Below are 19,305 nucleotides of genomic sequence, written 5' to 3'. Positions count from 1 at the left end.
ATAGTATGAGGTCCTATGTAGTATGAGGTTCACACACTTGAGCTGTATTCTAGGATGGATCACAGGAGTGATTTATAAGAAATCTCCTTTGTGGAGTGATTGCATTTCCCTAGTATTGTACCAATAAACCGAAGTTTGTCACCTGCTTTATGTGCCGGCCGAAGTGGCCGTGCGGTTAAAGGCGCTGCAGTCTGGAACCGCAGGACCGCTACGGTCGCAGGTTCGAATCCTGCCTCGGGCATGGATGTTTGTGATGTCCTTAGGTTAGTTAGGTTTAACTAGTTCTAAGTTCTAGGGGACTAATGACCTCAGCAGTTGAGTCCCATAGTGCTCAGAGCCATTTTGAACCTGCTTTATGTACGACTGAGCCTGTGTTATCATTCCATCTCATATACCTACAAAGTGTTATGTGTAGCTATTTGTATGAGCTGACTGATTCCAGATGAGACTCATTGATACTATAGTCATATTTCAAACAACAGAAAATCCAGGACAGAATGTAACAATATTATGAGAAGGAAAGTTGCTACTTACATATAGCTGAGATGCTGAGTGTGAGGGTTAGAACCTCATAGCTCCTACAGGAGTGGAAATATGGGCATAAAAAATGTTATTCTATCCCTGACATGTGAGTTGCCATGCATGACAGGTGTATCGAGCAGGTAGTATCGACATGCCTTTCAGGGACTATGTGTGTCAGTGGACACTGCTGAACAGAGAGAGGGAGGTGGAGAATTAGGATAGAAAATTAGATGGACAGAGAAGTGGAAGGAGGAGATGGAGAGACAGAAAAGGAGAAGGAGGTGATGGACAGAGAGATGGGAGTGGAGGAAATGGACAGAGAGAGAGAGAGAGGGAAGAATACATATTGTGCAGGGATTATCAGCATGCTTTGCATGGGCTACATGTGTGGCTGGACATGATTGAGCAGAGAGGGTAAGAGGAGATGCAAGTTAGGAGAGGTGGGAGAATGAGGTGGACACAGAAAGGAGGAGGAGGAAATGGACAGTGAGAGAGGAGAGTATGAGATTGTCAGTGAGAGTAAGGAGGAGATGACAGTGAGGGAATGAGGAAATTGACAGAGAGAGAAGGGAGGAAGAGATGTACAGAGAGAGGGTGGAGGAGGAAATGGACAGAGATGTGGGGAGAAGTGGAAGATACAGGAGGCAGGTGGAAGCTGTGGAGGGGTACTGGGCTGGTGGAGAAGAGTGGAGTGGGAGGAGATGTACAGAAAGAGAGGGAAGAATATATGGACAGAGGGAAGGGGAGGAAGAGATGGTTGGAGAATGGGGGTGAAGGAAATGGTCAGTGTGAGGTTGGGGAGGATAAGGTAATGAATAGGCAGAGGGAGATGAGAGGAGGAGATGGATAGATAGAGGTGTGCTGATGAAGTGGACAGAGAGACAGCAGGAGGAAGACATGGAAGAGGAGATGTGTCAAATGCATACATTATCAAATCCATGGGGAACAAGCAAGTGAAAAACCATAAGCTTCTCCATCTCTGTGTTGATATAGGGGATGGTCATTGAAGGCAAGCCTCCCCCACCCCCCCTGTCCATGCACCTCAGCCTGGAGCAGCCAGCAGCCAGTTTAACTTCTCCCCCACTTCTCCTCCTTCTTACTGTGCTACTGCCACAACACATCTGAAAGCCAGCTACCTACTTCTCACTTTAGACATCAGATCTGCTTCAACATCCTTGCAAGTGTTCTCCTGGACTGGAAAACAAACATCTTTTCTGAAACTTTCTGGTAAAATAGAACTGTGTGCCAGACCAAGACCCAAACTCGGGATCTTTGCCTTTTGCAGTCAAGTGCTTATTCTGGAATCATCTTTACCTTTCATATCATCAACAACACTTCATACATTCAGTCAACGAAGGGACTGATTGCTGTGCAGTTTGGTCTCATCAAACAGCAATTATCACTATCATCACGATCATTACTTACATCCACTGACTGTCTTTTTTTATTCTTATTGGTATTTAGAGTATGTACCATGCACCCATCACATTATTACTTGACTGCAGTGATGTACTCTGTGAGAAATTGGAGATAAGCTGTTTCTACTGCCCACCTTTCCCCCAGTTTCCCCAAGTAGATAAGCTATGATCTTTGCAGACCAAACTCACATTGTATCCTCTGACACAGACAAATGTTTGTAGTCAGTATCATTCTAAAGAAAGCCAGATCATGTAGTGGATACTGACTAAAAGCAAGTGCACCCAGAGTCATTTGTTGTGGAATCTCTGAAACTATCTTGTCATTCTAAAAGCCTCCAGTAGTGTTGCACCTTCAGTTTGCAGTTTTTTATCTAATCTTATCTGCCAGTGTAAAAACTATGTAAATTGTCAATATATGAAGAATTCATATAGATCTGAAAGTTGCCTGCCTGACAGCAACATAATGTTTACAAATTCCATGCAAACAACTGACTCTCAGTTACATAAATTTTCAGTAATAGGACCTGTTCTACAGTGGTATCATTATTATATTTAGTCAGTGTTGGCTCATGGAAAATTTTACAACTAATATATGGACACCTCCCATAGAACAGACACCACTAAGATATATTCATTTCTGTAAGAGTACAGTGGCTCCATCACATTGGTTTCAGTGTGGATGCACTAATAACATCCAAACTCCTATGGGAATCATTAATTTGTGAGTAGGGGGTTAATGGTCAGGGGCACTGCATTGCAGCATCAATAAGTTGGAAACTTGAGTTGGTCAATGACCATGTATAGATGATGACTGAGGTGGTTAAGGCAATCACTCATGAGAAGCAGTAAATCCAGCTTCAATTCCTGGTCTGGAACAAATTTTCAACTTTCGCCATTGCATTATCACAATACCCTGTGTGGCTGAAACTCACAAATTCCCACCATCCTATCCTCTCTTTCCCCATTCTCTATTTTATATAAGTGTATGCTCCAGCAACATCCTCATGATCGTTGTATGTTATGTTGGACATGTCCGATAAGACAAGACACCACTCAGGTATATACATACCATAACTAAATTGTATATATTAATTTTGCATACATAAATTGAAGTTTTTAATTATATTTGAATTTCATAATTAATGATTTGATGTTGTGAGGGAAAATAGATAAATAAATAAATAATGGTACCAGTGGGAACTGAACCTGATCCAGTGAATTGGCTCCTACTCAACTTGACCAGTTGGTTACCATGCCAATGTACATTTACATCCACATTAGATTAGATTAGATTAGATTAATACTAGTTCCATGGATCATGAATACGATATTTCGTAATGATGTGGAACGAGTCGAATTTTCCAGTACATGACATAATTAGGTTAATTTAACAACATACTTAAGTTAATATAACAACTTTATTTTATTGTGTTTTTTTGTTTTTCTTTATTTTTTATTTTTATTTTTTTAATTTTTTTAATATTTTTTTGTTTTTTTTTTCTTAATTTATATCTAAAAATTCCTCTATGGAGTAGAAGGAGTTGTCATTCAGAAATTCTTTTAATTTCTTCTTAAATACTTGTTGGTTATCTGTCAGACTTTTGATACTACACTCCTGGAAATTGAAATAAGAACAACGTGAATTCATTGTCCCAGGAAGGGGAAACTTTATTGACACATTCCTGGGGTCAGATACATCACATGATCACACTGACAGAACCACAGGCACATAGACACAGGCAACAGAGCATGCACAATGTCGGCACTAGTACAGTGTATACCCACCTTTCGCAGCAATGCAGGCTGCTATTCTCCCATGGAGACGATCGTAGAGATGCTGGATGTAGTCCTGTGGAACGGCTTGCCATGCCATTTACACCTGGCGCCTCAGTTGGACCAGCGTTCGTGCTGCACATGCAGACCGCGTGAGACGACGCTTCATCCAGTCCCAAACATGCTCAATGGGGGACAGATCCGGAGATCTTGCTGGCCAGGGTAGCTGACTTACACCTTCTAGAGCACGTTGGGTGGCACGGGATACATGCGGACGTGCATTGTCCTGTTGGAACAGCAAGTTCCCTTGCCGGTCTAGGAATGGTAGAACGATGGGTTCGATGACGGTTTGGATGTACCGTGCACTATTCAGTGTCCCCTCGACGATCACCAGTGGTGTACGGCCAGTGTAGGAGATCGCTCCCCACACCATGATGCCGGGTGTTGGCCCTGTGTGCCTCGGTCGTATGCAGTCCTGATGGTGGCGCTCACCTGCACGGCGCCAAACACGCATACGACCATCATTGGCACCAAGGCAGAAGCGACTCTCATCGCTGAAGACGACACGTCTCCATTCGTCCCTCCATTCACGCCTGTCGCGACACCACTGGAGGCGGGCTGCACGATGTTGGGGCGTGAGCGGAAGACGGCCTAACGGTGTGCGGGACCGTAGCCCAGCTTCATGGAGACGGTTGCGAATGGTCCTCGCCGATACCCCAGGAGCAACAGTGTCCCTAATTTGCTGGGAAGTGGCGGTGCGGTCCCCTACGGCACTGCGTAGGATCCTACGGTCTTGGCGTGCATCCGTGCGTCGCTGCGGTCCGGTCCCAGGTCGACGGGCACGTGCACCTTCCGCCGACCACTGGCGACAACATCGATGTACTGTGGAGACCTCACGCCCCACGTGTTGAGCAATTCGGCGGTACGTCCACCCGGCCTCCCGCATGCCCACTATACGCCCTCGCTCAAAGTCCGTCAACTGCACATACGGTTCACGTCCACGCTGTCGCGGCATGCTACCGGTGTTAAAGACTGCGATGGAGCTCCGTATGCCACGGCAAACTGGCTGACACTGACGGCGGCGGTGCACAAATGCTGCGCAGCTAGCGCCATTCGACGGCCAACACCGCGGTTTCTGGTGTGTCCGCTGTGCCGTGCGTGTGATCATTGCTTGTACAGCCCTCTCGCAGTGTCCGGAGCAAGTATGGTGGGTCTGACACACCGGTGTCAATGTGTTCTTTTTTCCATTTCCAGGAGTGTATTTGGTAAGTGACTAAAGACTTTAGTGCCAGTATAATTCACCCCTTTCTGTGCCAAAGTTAGATTTAATCTTGCATAGTGAAGATCATCCTTTCTCCTAGTATTGTAGTTATGCACACTGCTATTACTTTTGAATTGGGTTTGGTTGTTAATAACAAATTTCATAAGAGAGTATATATACTGAGAAGCAACTGTGAATATCCCTAGATCCTTAAATAAATGTCTGCAGGATGATCTTGGGTGGACTCCAGCTATTATTCTGATTACACGCTTTTGTGCAATAAATACTTTATTCCTCAGTGATGAATTACCCCAAAATATGATGCCATATGAAAGCAATGAGTGAAAATAGGCATAGTAAGCTAATTTACTAAGATGTTTATCACCAAAATTTGCAATGACCCTTATTGCATAAGTAGCTGAACTCAAACGTTTCAGCAGATCATCAATGTGTTTCTTCCAATTTAATCTCTCATCAATGGACACACCTAAAAATTTGCAATATTCTACCTTAGCTATATGCTTCTGATTAAGGTCTATATTTATTAATGGCGTCATACCATTCACTGTACGGAACTGTATGTACTGTGTCTTATCAAAATTCAGTGAGAGTCCGTTTACAAGGAACCACTTAGTAATTTTCTGAAAGACAGTATTGACAATTTCATCAGTTAATTCTTGTTTGTCAGGTGTGATTACTATACTTGTATCATCAGCAAAGAGAACTAACTTTGCCTCTTCATGAATATAGAATGGCAAGTCATTAATATATAATAAGAACAACAAAGGACCCAAGACTGACTCTTGTGGAACCCCATTCTTGATAGTTCCCCAGTTTGAGGAATGTGCTGATCTTTGCATGTTACGAGAACTACTTATTTCTACTTTCTGCACTCTTCCAGCTAGGTACGAATTAAACCATTTGTGCACTGTCCCACTCATGCCACAATACTTGAGCTTGTCTAGCAGAATTTCATGATTTACACAATCAAAAGCCTTTGAGAGATCACAAAAAATCCCAATGGGTGGTGTTCGGTTATTCAGATCATTCAAAATTTGACTGGTGAAAGCATATATGGCATTTTCTGTTGAAAAACCTTTCTGGAAACCAAACTGACATTTTGTTAGTACTTCATTTTTACAGATATGTGAAGCTACTCTTGAATACATTACTTTCTCAAAAATTTTGGATAAAGCTGTTAGAAGGGAGATTGGACGGTAATTGTTGACATCAGATCTATCCCCCTTTTTATGCAAAGGTATAACAATAGCATATTTCAGTCTATCAGGGAAAATGCCCTGTTCCAGAGAGCTATTACACAGGTGGCTGAGAATCTTACTTATCTGTTGAGAACAAGCTTTTAGTATTTTGCTGGAAATGCCATCAATTCCATGTGAGTCTTTGCTTTTAATCAAGTTTATTATTTTCCTAATTTCAGAGGGAGAAGTGGGTGAGATTTCAATTGTATCAAATTGCATAGGTATGGCCTCTTCCATTAACAGCCTAGCATCTTCTAATGAACACCTGGATCCTACTATATCCACAACATTTAGAAAATGATTATTAAAAATATTTTCAACTTCTGACTTTTTGTTCGTAAAGTTTTCATTCAATTTGATGGTAATACTGTCTTCCTCTGCTCTTGGTTGACCTGTTTCTCTTTTAATAATATTCCAAATTGTTTTAATTTTATTATCAGAGTTGCTGATTTCAGACTTCCTCTTCTCTTCCTCTGCTCTTGGTTGACCTGTTTCTCTTTTAATAATATTCCAAATTGTTTTAATTTTATTATCAGAGTTGCTGATTTCAGACATGATACACATACTCCTGGATTTTTTAATAACTTTTCTTAATATAACACAGTAGTTTTTATAATGTTTGATAGTTTCTGGGTCACTACTCTTTCTTGCTGTCAGATACATTTCCCTTTTCCGGTTACAAGATATTTTTATACCCTTAGTAAGCCATGGTTTGTTACAAGGTTTCTTACGAGTATATTTAACTATTTTCTTGGGGAAGCAGTTTTCAAATGCATTTACAAAAATGTCATGAAATAAATTATATTTTAAATTGGCATCAGGTTCACGGTACACCTCATCCCAGTCTAACTGCTGTAGGCTTTCCCTGAAATTTGCAATTGTTAAATCATTGACTGAACGTACTACTTTGGAGGACTGTTTAGTATTGCTGAATGGAGCTATGTCATATATTGTAACTAGCTGTGCACCATGATCAGAAAGACCATTCTCAACAGGCTGAGCATTTATCTGGTTAAACTTATCTTGGTCTATAAAGAAGTTATCTATCAGTGAGCTGCTATCCTTTACCACCCGAGTAGGAAAATCAATAACGGGTGTCAAATTGAAAGAACCGAGTAATACTTCAAGGTCATTTTTCCTATTACCCTCTTTCAGAGAATCTACATTGAAGTCCCCACAAATAATAATTTGCTTCCCCCTGTCTGACAGATAGCACAACAAGGAGTCCAAATTTTTCAGAAATAGATGAAAATTTCCTGATGGGGACCTATATACAGTTACAATTATAAATGTGCCTTTATTTAATTTAAGCTCACAGGCACATGCTTCTATATGTTTCTCTACACAAAACTTTTTTGTTTCTATACTTTTTGCACAATGATAACTTTTGACATATATGGCAACTCCTCCTTTCTCCATATTTTCTCTCATTACATGTGCAGAGAGCTTATATCCACTTACATTTACCTTATCCATATCAGTAACAATGTGATGCTCAGACAGGCATAGTATATCTATTTCATTCTCAGCTTCTAAATCTTCTAAACAAACCAGAAGCTCATCTCCTTTATTCTTTAAACTCCCAATATTTTGATGAAATATACTTACATTATTTTTAATTATACTTTTATGAGAACCTTTCCTTATTCTAACATTTGCAGTACTCTCCTGTCTGAGTTTCTCATTGTGCTTAGGCCTAGTTCCTATACCAGTGGTCACACGGTGTTCAGAGAGGCAGATTATGGCAACTGGGTTGGGTGACTTTAATTCATCAATGCAATTACCTAGGACTGAGATCCAACTTGGTGGAGATAAAATTTCCGGTGATTGGTGAAAATTTATAATTGATAGCTGTGATTGGTGATCCAATGTGCTAGAATTGTGCTGTTTAATTTCTTTCCTAAACTGAAGATTTGTTTCAATCCTGACCTCTCGTAGAACTTGACATCTTTCTGTCTTACCTATCCTAAAAAAGGTGCTTCTCCAACACCTGAAACCACTGGTATTTTACCATTCATGGCAGTGCCTCCCCCCCTTAAATTTCCTGCTATTACCCCAGCCAGTTTCCCCTTCCCTTTCCTGTTGAGATGTAGGCCGTGCCTGGTATAGTCCCACCTACTGAGATAATCAACAGGAACCACACCAATATGAGCCCCCGCACCCGACCCAAGCAGCCGTTCCAACTCCAAATTAACTCTCCCAACAGAAGAGTTCAAATGAGGCCGGTCATGGCGTCTCAGGACAGATACAAATTCAACATTGGTGTGTCTCGATGCCGACACAATCTTTACCAGGTCACACTCTATACTGTACCCAGGATCTCTGTCGATGCTGTTCCCTGGCCCTCCCACAATAACCACGGTGTCTTCCCTGGTAAATCCTTTACAGAGTGAACCTAAATCCTCTGTCACCTGATCCAGACTAGCACTTGGTTTGAAAAAAATTTGTGACCTGGTATTCTGGTCCTAATTCCTCCTGCAGAAGTTGGCCTACACCTCTGGCATGAGAACTGCCTAACAACAAAACTTTCTTCCTTTTCTATACTATGCAAACCACCATGAGGTGCAGGGCAGAGGGTATGTCCGATTGTACCAGTAATTAGGATTTCTTCCTGTTCCCTTCGCATATGGAGTGTGGAAAGAATGATTCTATGAATGCCTGTGTGCATGCTGTAATTATTCTAATCTTATCCTCACAATCCCTGTATGAGCGATACATAGGTCATTGTACTCGTAGTATATCCCTAGAGTAATCATTTGAAGATGCTTCTTGAAACTTTGTTAATGGGCTTTCTTGGGGTAGATGAATAAATCTGTAGAGAGTGTTTTCCTTTTCCTATGATCCACACAGATGAAATATTCTAGGAACCTGAAATGAGAATCCACCTGCTTCTGCTCAGATAGTTTTAGCCAAATTGGTGAGCCTCATCCCATACTCCCTTGTTGTTAGACTTACATTTGGAGTGGATATGCAGAACTCTTTAAACCTCACTTTCCTCCAAAGAGATCCTGGGAAATAACCTCTTAAGCAGAAAACAGTTTCACACTAAATTTCCATGAATACTCACTTTTTTTAATCACAATCTACAGCCTTTTGACTTACAGGGGTAGTAATTGTAAGTAACTGAATGTGTTAGTTTTACGCATCAAGCTGAACCGCCGAAAAATTGCAGCACAAGTATTACAGAAATGGAAAGTGATATTCATGTCTGGTTTTCACAGAATGGGTTGGTAGTCAGGGGCTCACAAGTTGTAATAATACTTAGGAAGTAGATTATTTTGTGCAATCATACACTTTGTGAATGGAACAATGGCTGTTGACATTACAAACTAAAAGGTGTGTAAATTAGAAAATCGGTAGTGTTTGTTGGAGCATTACAATGTGAGCCATTTACAAGATATCATATTGTGAAAAGTTTCCACACCAATAAGTGCTTGTGCCATTCAGTCTGTGTAGTTGCTAGGTACAAAGTTGTTCTGTTTGCTTACAGAGTGCTTGTGTGTCCCTTGAGTGCATTGTGACTTGCTGGTCAGTTATTGTGTAACAGTCCAAGAAGTAGGTTGAAAATGAATGAAGGGATTTACCAATGCAGAAATAGCTGACGTGCTCATAATGTATGCAGAGTGAGGAAGAATGCAGTTTCTAAATCTACATCAACATTTATACTCAGAAAACCATAGTGAGGTGCATAACAGCAGGTACATTCCATTTTACCAGTTGTTAGGGTTTTTTTCTGTTCCATTAATGCATGGAGCATGAGAAAAATTAATGTTTGACTGCCTCCATGTGTGCAGTAATAATTCAAATCCTATCTTGATGATACCTATGTGAGGAATAAGTACAGGGTTGTAGTATATCATTTAAAGCTGGTTCTTGAAATTTTGTTAATAGGCTTTCTCATAATAGTTTATGTCTATCTTCAAGAATCTTCTAGTTCAGTTCCTTCAGTACCTCTGCGACACTCTCCTGTTGATCAAACAAACCAGTGACCATTTGTGCTGCGCTTTCTCCCCTGTGAGCCCTGCCTGGTACATGTCCCACACACTTGAGCAATATTCTAGAACTGGTTGGATGAGTTATTTGTAAGAAATCTCTTTTGTAGACTGATTGCACTACCCCAGTATTCTACCAATAATGTGATGTCTACCACTGCTTTACCCCCGACGAACCTATGTGATAATTCCATTTCATGTCCCTACAAAAAGTTAACCCAGATATTTGTATAAGTTGGCTGATTCCAGCAGTAACTCATTGATATTATGTCTTAGATTACTATGTGTTTTTGTGAAGCACAAAATTTTACATTTCTGAAAATTTGAAGCAAGTTGCCAATCTTTGCACCATTTTGAAATCTTACCAATATCTGTCTGAATGAAACTGGTCCAGTTCACCACCGGCAATGGAGGGTGAAGCTTTGACAATGCCAGCCACTCGTGCTGGCGAAACGTCAGAAAAATCATTAGATGAACGTCGGCCGAAGAACCCGAGACAGAAGCCAATAGGCAGTTTGTCAACAAGTGGCCATGAAAGCCTTAACAATTTTGTATCTACCTGATTGCCTTGATCACAGGCTTTTAGTATGTCATGTGAGGAAAGTGCGAGTTAGGTTTCACATGATCGATGTTTTGGAATTCGTGCTTGTTGGTATTGAGGAGGTCATTCTGTTCACGATACCTCATTATGTTTGAGCTCAGAATATGTTCTAAGATTCTACTATAAATGGATGTCAAGAATGCTGGATGGTAGTTTTGTGGATCACTTCTATTATCCTTCTTGTAGACAGATCTGACCTGTGCCTTTTTCCAAGAACTGTGCACAGTTGTTCATTTTGAGAGCTCTATAATAGATTATAGTTATCAGAGGGACTAAATCAGCTGCAAATTCGATACAGCATCTAACTGAGATTCCATTGGGCACTGGAGCTTTGTTCAGCTTTTACAATTTCAGCAGTTTGTTGTTTTATGGTGTATGCAGCAAGATGTCCCAATAGATGTCAAATATCTGGGTAATTATTTATCAACCTCTTCAACCAGTTATTTGAAAGTGGTTGTGTAACACCTAGGCAACATAATAGTACAAAACAAGTGATGACAAAAGAGGGTAAAATTAATGTTCTTGCTACTGTTGCAGTTGATCAGCATGTTAGCTCCCACCCAATGACGTGAGGAAGTGGCATACATCAAGCAAGTGTCCTATGCATTCTCCATTGACATATGTTCCATCCCTGTCAAATCTCTCTTCATCAGGAGCTGCATGGAAATGGTTATGAGAATCATGTTAACTTCTGCACTTGGGCATTAAGACGGGATACTCCATGTGTATCGTTTATCTTGTTTAGTAATGACACCACATTTACCCATAATTGCCAGGTAAACTGCTAAAACATGCATTGTCGGTCTGTAGACAATACCAGTTGGCTTTGTCAGATGGAATGTCAGTGCTCGTGGAGTGTGGGATAATGAACCAACAGCTGATAGACCCTTTTATTGTAGATGGTACACTGAATGCACACCACAGCCCTCCACAGATGCTAGAAGACATTCCTCTGCAGACTAGAAGGAACCTGTGGTCCCAGAATAATAGCTGTTGAGCCTGTAGTGCGTGAAGTACTACAGCATGTCTTCATAAATTGTTTCCAGATTGTTGGGTTGGATGCAATGGACCTTAGCTTGGCCAGCCCATTCCTTGGTTGTCACACCTGTAGACTTCCTTCTGTGGGAAAAGCTGAAAGATGCTGTCTAAATTATGTACCAACTACACATGATTGTATACAATGACATAGTACTCCATCCGCTCAGACATCTCATCTGAAGTGCTAGCATGTGTGCCATAGTCTTTCTGTACCAGACTGGAAGCATGTATTGCAGCTGCCAGTGGTTATTTTGAACACAACCTGTGATGCTCAGTTGTCTTGTTACTGGTCAGAATCCATGTAAATAATGTATGCATTTATGTTGATGTTTAGTATGTGCTACCACAGGTAATGTACAAGTATTGTTGTGGGAACTTTTCAAAATGCCATATCTCATAAATGGCTCACACTAGAATCCTGCAACAAACACCACTGACATTCTAATTCACCTGACTTAGTTTGTGTGTAGGTTCTATAAATAGCCTACACATATAAATAAATATTTGTATTGTCCCTATGCGGCAAAGATATTGTAGAGAGATATGATTATCTCAGTAAGTTAACAGAAAGTTTAAGGGTAAACTATCAAGTATATTACGTACCTCATTTTTTTCACGTATCTCAGTGTATGTTGGTCTTTTGAGCTGTTGTGATAAAGACGTATGTAACTGCACTCTCCCAGTATGTTGTTAATTAAATGTTATAATATGTGGAAGTCACAAGTTTTCATTCTTGTACGTAGCTACATCCTGTTCTCCATCTCCTGATGTGACAAGGACTTGCATTTTTAAATGGACGTCTTTGGAGGAGAAGTCACAATGAAGAGAGAATTGCCAGTGCACCCATGATGGCACTGTAGTACATCACTGTGGAGACAAGGAGAATATTAAGCTGTATACCAAAATTCAAAGGAATTAACATTGGATCAATGTTCCTCAACTGCCACAACATTTTACTAACACACATGCATCCATACCTGCACGTGTTACTGGGCATATAAATTCTGATGTGGCTAAATGATAATTACTTCAGCTCTGGACAATTCACATTATCTCTCTCCGTAACCACTATTTTTTTAACATCAGCAGACATTGTTACATTTAAAAAAGCGTATGTTTGCACAAAAACCACACTTTCATCGTATTATTACAATCTGTTTATAGAATATAAAATCATTAATTTCATTGTTTGAATACATTATACTTATAGGGTCAGGTATTCTTTGTGAGGTACTAAACTGTATGTACTGTGTCTTGCCAAAATTCAGTACCAATTCATTTGCTGTGAACCACCCATTGATACTTACAAATATTTCTTTAGCTGATTGCTCAGTGAGATCACAGGTACTGTTTTTCATACCAATACTTGTATCATCTGGAAATAAGACAAAATTTGCATTTTGTGACACTGCATATGGAAGGTCATTAATATATAATAGGAACAACAAGGGACCTAAAATAGAACCCCTTGTCTGATGTTTTCGTATTTTGAATGACTATTGTTATGTGGTAAGCCCGATACAGACACACACTTTTTTCTATTAAAAGGTAGGATGAGAACCATGAGCCTGCTACTCCTTTTATCGCATTATATTTTATCTTTTTTATAAGGATATCATGTTTAACACAATCAAAAGCTTTAGCCAGATCACAGAATATTCCAAGTGGTAATAACTTTTGATTTATTGATTCTAATATATCATCTGTAAACATGAATATAGCTTGATCAGTTGACAATCCTTTCCGAAATCCAAACTGATTGTGATTGGGAATATTTATCTGTACTACGTGTTTATAAAGTCTATTGTACATAACCCTTTCAAACACTTTTGAAAATATTACCAATAATGAAATGGGATGGAAGTTTCCCACTAATGATTTGTCTCCCTTTTGTGTAATGCTTTAACAATAGCATATTTAAGCTTATCTGGAAAAGTACCACTGTGGAGGGATTCATTACATAAGTAAACCGAGCGAGGTGGCGCAGTGGTTAGCACACTGGACTTGCATTTGGGAGGATGACGGTTCAATCCCATCTCCAGCCATCCTGATTTAGGTTTTCCGTGATTTCCCTAAATCGTTTCAGGCAAATGCCGGAATTGTTCCTTTGAAAGGGCACAGCCGATTTCCTTCCCCATCCTTCCCTAACCCGAGCTTGTGCTCCGTCTCTAATGACCTCGTTGTCGACGGGATGTTAAAAAATACTAACCTAACCTGCATAAGCAGTATGTCACAAAGTTCTGAAGAGCAACATTTAACTATGGTACTGCTGATTTCATCATAACCACTGAAACATTTGTTTTTAAGAGAGCTAATAATATTAAAAATCTCATTTGGTGAAGTAGGATATAGTTGAATTTTGTCAAACTTCTCTGGAAATGCATTTTTTAAATATTTTAAGGTGTCTTCTGAGGAACTATGCAAACATTAGTTGTATGCTGCTGAAAGGAAAAAATTGTTGAAAATGTCTGCAATTTTGGAGGTATCTCTGATCAACACATTTACATTTAACATGACTTCCTCATTTGCTTGATTAGTTTTTCATGTTTCACTTTTTACTATGTTCCATATGGTTTTTATCTTGTTATTAGAGGCATTTATTTTTTTCTTGAAAGTGAATACATTTAGAGGTTCTAATTACTTTGTTTAGAATTTTACAACATAATTTGTAATGCGATTTAGCTCTGTAGTCATCATTTTCCCTTGACATTAAGTACGGTCTTATTTTTGTTTTGCAAGATACTTTTATTCCATTTGTAATCCAAGGTTTTGAAACATTTAATCTATTTGCTTTGATTACTTTCTAAGGCCAGCAGTTTTCAATGTGACCAATGACCGTCATTTTTCATTTATCCTGGGTGAATTGTACACATCTTTCCAGTCTGTATTCCTCAAACAGTTTTTTATACATTCAATTCCTGTTTCAATTATTATTTGTACAGTTTCCCACATCCTGTTGTAAGTTGAATCAGACCCCACTATATTAAATGCAAGCAACTGGGCATCATGATATGAAAGGCCATTAAATCTTGGATGTATACTGTTATTTGCTAGTGTGGTAGTATCTATGAAAATGTTATCAATAGCAGTGGTGCTGGTACCCATAACCCTGCTTGGAAACTGTACGTACTAAGTGAATGAGATTATAAGAAACGTTAAGAGACTCTAGTATGGATATTGAGTGACTATCCTCCAGAAAACTTAATATAAAATCTCCACTTAGTATGATTTCATTACTTTTAGAAGTTAAAAAATTTAATACTCCATCAAGCTGTTTAGTGAATAACTAGAGACTACTGCAGGTTGGGTGGCAGGCAGGGGAGAGGGGGGGGGGGGGGGGGTAGTGGAAAAGGATAGAAATAGAGAGAAATAAATAAAAAATAAAATAAAGTAAAATAAATAAATAGAAAAAACTAGGTGTGGTGGTGGAATGACAGCTGTGTAGTGCTGGAATGGGAACAGGGAAGGGGCTTGATGGGTGAGGACAGTGACTAACGAAGGTTGAGGACAGGAGGGTTATGGGAATGTAGGATGTATTGCAGGGAAAGTTCCTACCTGCGCAATACAGAAAAGCTGGTGTTGGTGGGAAGAATTCATATGGCACAAACTGTGAAGCAGTCATTGAAATTATGGGTATCATCTTGTGCAGCGTGTTCAGCAACAATGTGGTCCACATGTTTCTTGGCTACAGTTTGTCGGTGGCCATTTATGAGGAAAGACAGTTTGTTGGTTGTCATGCCTACATAGACTGCAGCACAGTGATTGCAGCCTAGCTTGTAGACCACATGACTGGTTTCACAGGTAGCCCTGCCTTTGATGGGTTAGGTGACGTTAGTGACCAGACTGGAGTAGGTGGTGATGGGAGGATGTATGGGACAGGTCTTGCAACTAGGTCTATTACAGGGGTATGAGCCATGAGGTAAGGGATTTGGGAACAGGGGTTGTGTAAGGATGAATGAGTGTATTGTCTATGGCAGAATAACACTGTGGGAGGGGTGGGAAGGATAGTGGGCAGGACATTTCTCATCCTTCATAAACACCCAGAATCCTAAACCCCTCACCTGGTTCAGATTCATTGAAGACATCTTTGGATTTGATTGTGTGAATAATGACAGTATGTTACAGAAATTACAATTCCATGTTATAAATAGAACAGCATATGAGTGATTTAAGTCATATCTACACAATGGGAAGCAAAAAGTTTTTTTATATAGTTTGAGTGATTTAAGGAAGTTTCCTACTTCATCTAACTTTAGGTTTTCCACAGGGTTCAATCATGGGTCCCCTTCTATTCTTGATATCTGTGAATGACCTCCCTTCTTATCTGAAACAAGAAAATAAACTAACACTGTTTGCTGATGATACAAGCATCATTATTAATCCAGTAAAAGGAACTACAATAGAATATTATACAAATAGTGTCTTAGGAAAAGTTATTGATTGGTTTTCTGTGAATAGGCTTGCTCTGAACTTTGAAGAAACACAGTGCTTCCAATTTTCTACTGCAAGGAATACAGTTCATTCAATAAATATAACACACCAACAGAAGTCGGTAACTAGGGTAGAGCATACTAAGTTTTTGGGTGTACATATAGATGAGAATCTTAATTGGAAAATTCATATGTTGGATCTCCTATAGTGACTAGGTTCAGCAACTTCTGCAATCAGAATAATTGCTAATAAAATGTCTGACAGACAGCAGTAATAGTTTTAAAAATAAATAATACACTCCTGGAAATGGAAAAAAGAACACATTGACACCGGTGTGTCAGACCCACCATACTTGCTCTGGACACTGCGAGAGGGCTGTACAAGCAATGATCACACGCACGGCACAGCGGACACACCAGGAATCGCGGTGTTGGCCGTCGAATGGCGCTAGCTGCGCAGCATTTGTGCACCGCCACCGTCAGTGTCAGCCAGTTTGCCGTGGCATACGGAGCTCCATCGCAGTCTTTAACACTGGTAGCATGCCGCGACAGCGTGGACGTGAACCGTATGTGCAGTTGACGGACTTTGAGCGAGGGCATATAGTGGGCATGCGGGAGGCCGGGTGGACGTACCGCCGAATTGCTCAACACGTGGGGTGTGAGGTCTCCACAGTACATCGATGTTGTCGCCAGTGGTCGGCGGGAGGTGCACGTGCCCGTCGACCTGGGACCGGACTGCAGCGACGCACGGATGCACGCCAAGACCGTAGGATCCTACGCAGTCCCGTAGGGGACCACACCGCCACTTCCCAGCAAATTAGGGACACTGTTGCTCCTGGGGTATCGGCGAGGACCATTCGCAACCGTCTCCATGAAGCTGGGCTACGGTCCCGCACACCGTTAGGCCGTCTTCCGCTCACGCCCCAACATCGTGCAGCCCGCCTCCAGTGGTGTCGCGACAGGCGTGAATGGAGGGACGAATGGAGACGTGTCGTCTTCAGCGATGAGAGTCGCTTCTGCCTTGGTGCCAATGATGGTCGTATGCGTGTTTGGTGCCGTGCAGGTGAGCGCCACAATCAGGACTGCATACGACCGAGGCACACAGGGCCAACACCCGGCATCATGGTGTGGGGAGCGATCTCCTACACTGGCCGTACACACTGGTGATCGTCGAGGGGACACTGAATAGTGCACGGTACATCCAAACCGTCATCGAACCCATCGTTCTACCATTCCTAGACCGGCAAGGGAACTTGCTGTTCCAACAGGACAATGCACGTCTGCATGTATCCCGTGCCACCCAACGTGCTCTAGAAGGTGTAAGTGAACTACCCTGGCCAGCAAGATCTCCGGATCTGTCCCACATTGAGCATGTTTGGGACTGGATGAAGCGTCGTCTCACGCGGTCTGCACGTCGAGCACGAACGCTGGTCCAACTGAGGCACCAGGTGGAAATGGCATGGCAAGCCGTTCCACAGGACTACATCCAGCATCTCTACGATCGTCTCCATGGGAGAATAGCAGCCTGCATTGCTGCGAAAGGTGGATATACACTGTACTAGTGCCGACATTGTGCATGCTCTGTTGCCTGTGTCTATGTGCCTGTGGTTCTGTCAGTGTGATCATGTGATGTATCTGACCCCAGGAATGTGTCAATAAAGTTTCCCCTTCCTGGGACAATGAATTCAAGGTGTTCTTATTTCAATTTCCAGGAGTGTATATAGGTATAATACATGCATTTTGTGCCATTTAAGGGAAGGGGGTAAGTAATAAAAATTTTAAGCTATTTTTTTTTTTTTAAAAAAGAAAGGAAAAAACCTTGGTTCATGTCTGCATTTCTTATGCACTTGACACATTCCACATCATAATGGTTACCATGAGATTGATCAATGAATCATGTAACTAACTAGAAGCCAATGAGTATGCAAGTCTGTAATGAGGATTCGATAAAATAGCACAGCAAGAACATCCCAGTGCCATTTAAAGTGAACATGGCATGTGCTGGAGGATGTGGAGCTATCCTTCTCATTTGTGGCTGAGTGGTATTACATAGTGGAAAGTTACTGGACTCATACACTGGAGGTCAGTGATTCAATTCCTAATCAAACCATCTGGCTTAGGTGACCCTTGTTATTCCAAAATCACTTGAGGTGGCTGACAGGATTTTTGCTTTGAAAGAGCACAGCTGATGTACTTCACCATTCTTCCCCAGTTTCAGCTTGTTCTCCACCTCTGGTGACATTATCTTTGATGGGATGTTAAACCCAAGTATTACTTTCTTCCTTTATTTGCAAACTACAGCCAGAGCGTTTGCTCTAGAGACATGATAAGGTCTCACACTAGTAGCACAATCAGTGGTGTGAGATTAGCTGCAAACTCATGCCTATTGCTGCTGGGTATGGGTGCAAAAGTTACAACATAATTTTCCATTGGATTATTGAGATCTGTAGAGATATAGGGGTTACCACAGAAAGAGTCAATAGTAAGTTCATATATATAAAATGAAATTTTATTGAATGTTTATTGATATATGTACTGTAAATTGAAAGTATTAGTTATTGCATTATTATATACTACTAATTTTGCAATTCGTACTCTTCATTTTTGAGAATTATTACAGGTGGGAGATCTTCAGTATGCATCCCCAGCAACTGTGTCACGTGCTGGTATGGTTTATGTGGATCCAAAAAATCTTGGTTACCAACCATACTGGTCACGCTGGTTGTCAATGAGAACAGACGCAAAACAAAAATTGGCTCTGAATGAATTATTTGAGCGGTATGTGCCTGACGGACTTCGGTTTATACATGAAGGAGTATTTGGTTATGACCAATTTGCACCTCTGAAGACAATGATACCACAGACACCACTGAATATGGTATGGAATGAATAATTAATACATACAGTATTTTAAAATTTCTTTAGTCATATCTATGTATTATTTAAATTATGCAAGTGTTTGCAAACAAATTTTTTACCAAGACATTCCTAACTTAGCTTATGGCACTGTT

At 40.8% G+C, this 19,305-nt stretch overlaps 1 protein-coding gene across 1 annotated transcript in view; it reads left to right on the top strand.

Moving 5' to 3' along the window:
* Positions 1 to 19,305, top strand: part of LOC126263364 (dynein axonemal heavy chain 10) — a 1,742,213-nt gene that overhangs the window by 1,073,104 nt on the left and 649,804 nt on the right. The window contains exon 41 of the mRNA XM_049960456.1: positions 18,915 to 19,172. Within this exon, the coding sequence (XP_049816413.1) occupies positions 18,915 to 19,172 (258 nt within the window). The remainder of the gene's footprint in view (positions 1 to 18,914; positions 19,173 to 19,305) is intronic.

This window comes from Schistocerca nitens, chromosome 6 (assembly GCF_023898315.1).
Source record: "Schistocerca nitens isolate TAMUIC-IGC-003100 chromosome 6, iqSchNite1.1, whole genome shotgun sequence".
NCBI lineage: Eukaryota > Metazoa > Arthropoda > Insecta > Orthoptera > Acrididae > Schistocerca > Schistocerca nitens.
The sequence above is the reverse complement of the archived record's forward strand: the minus strand, read 5'-3'. Positions and strand labels throughout refer to the sequence as shown.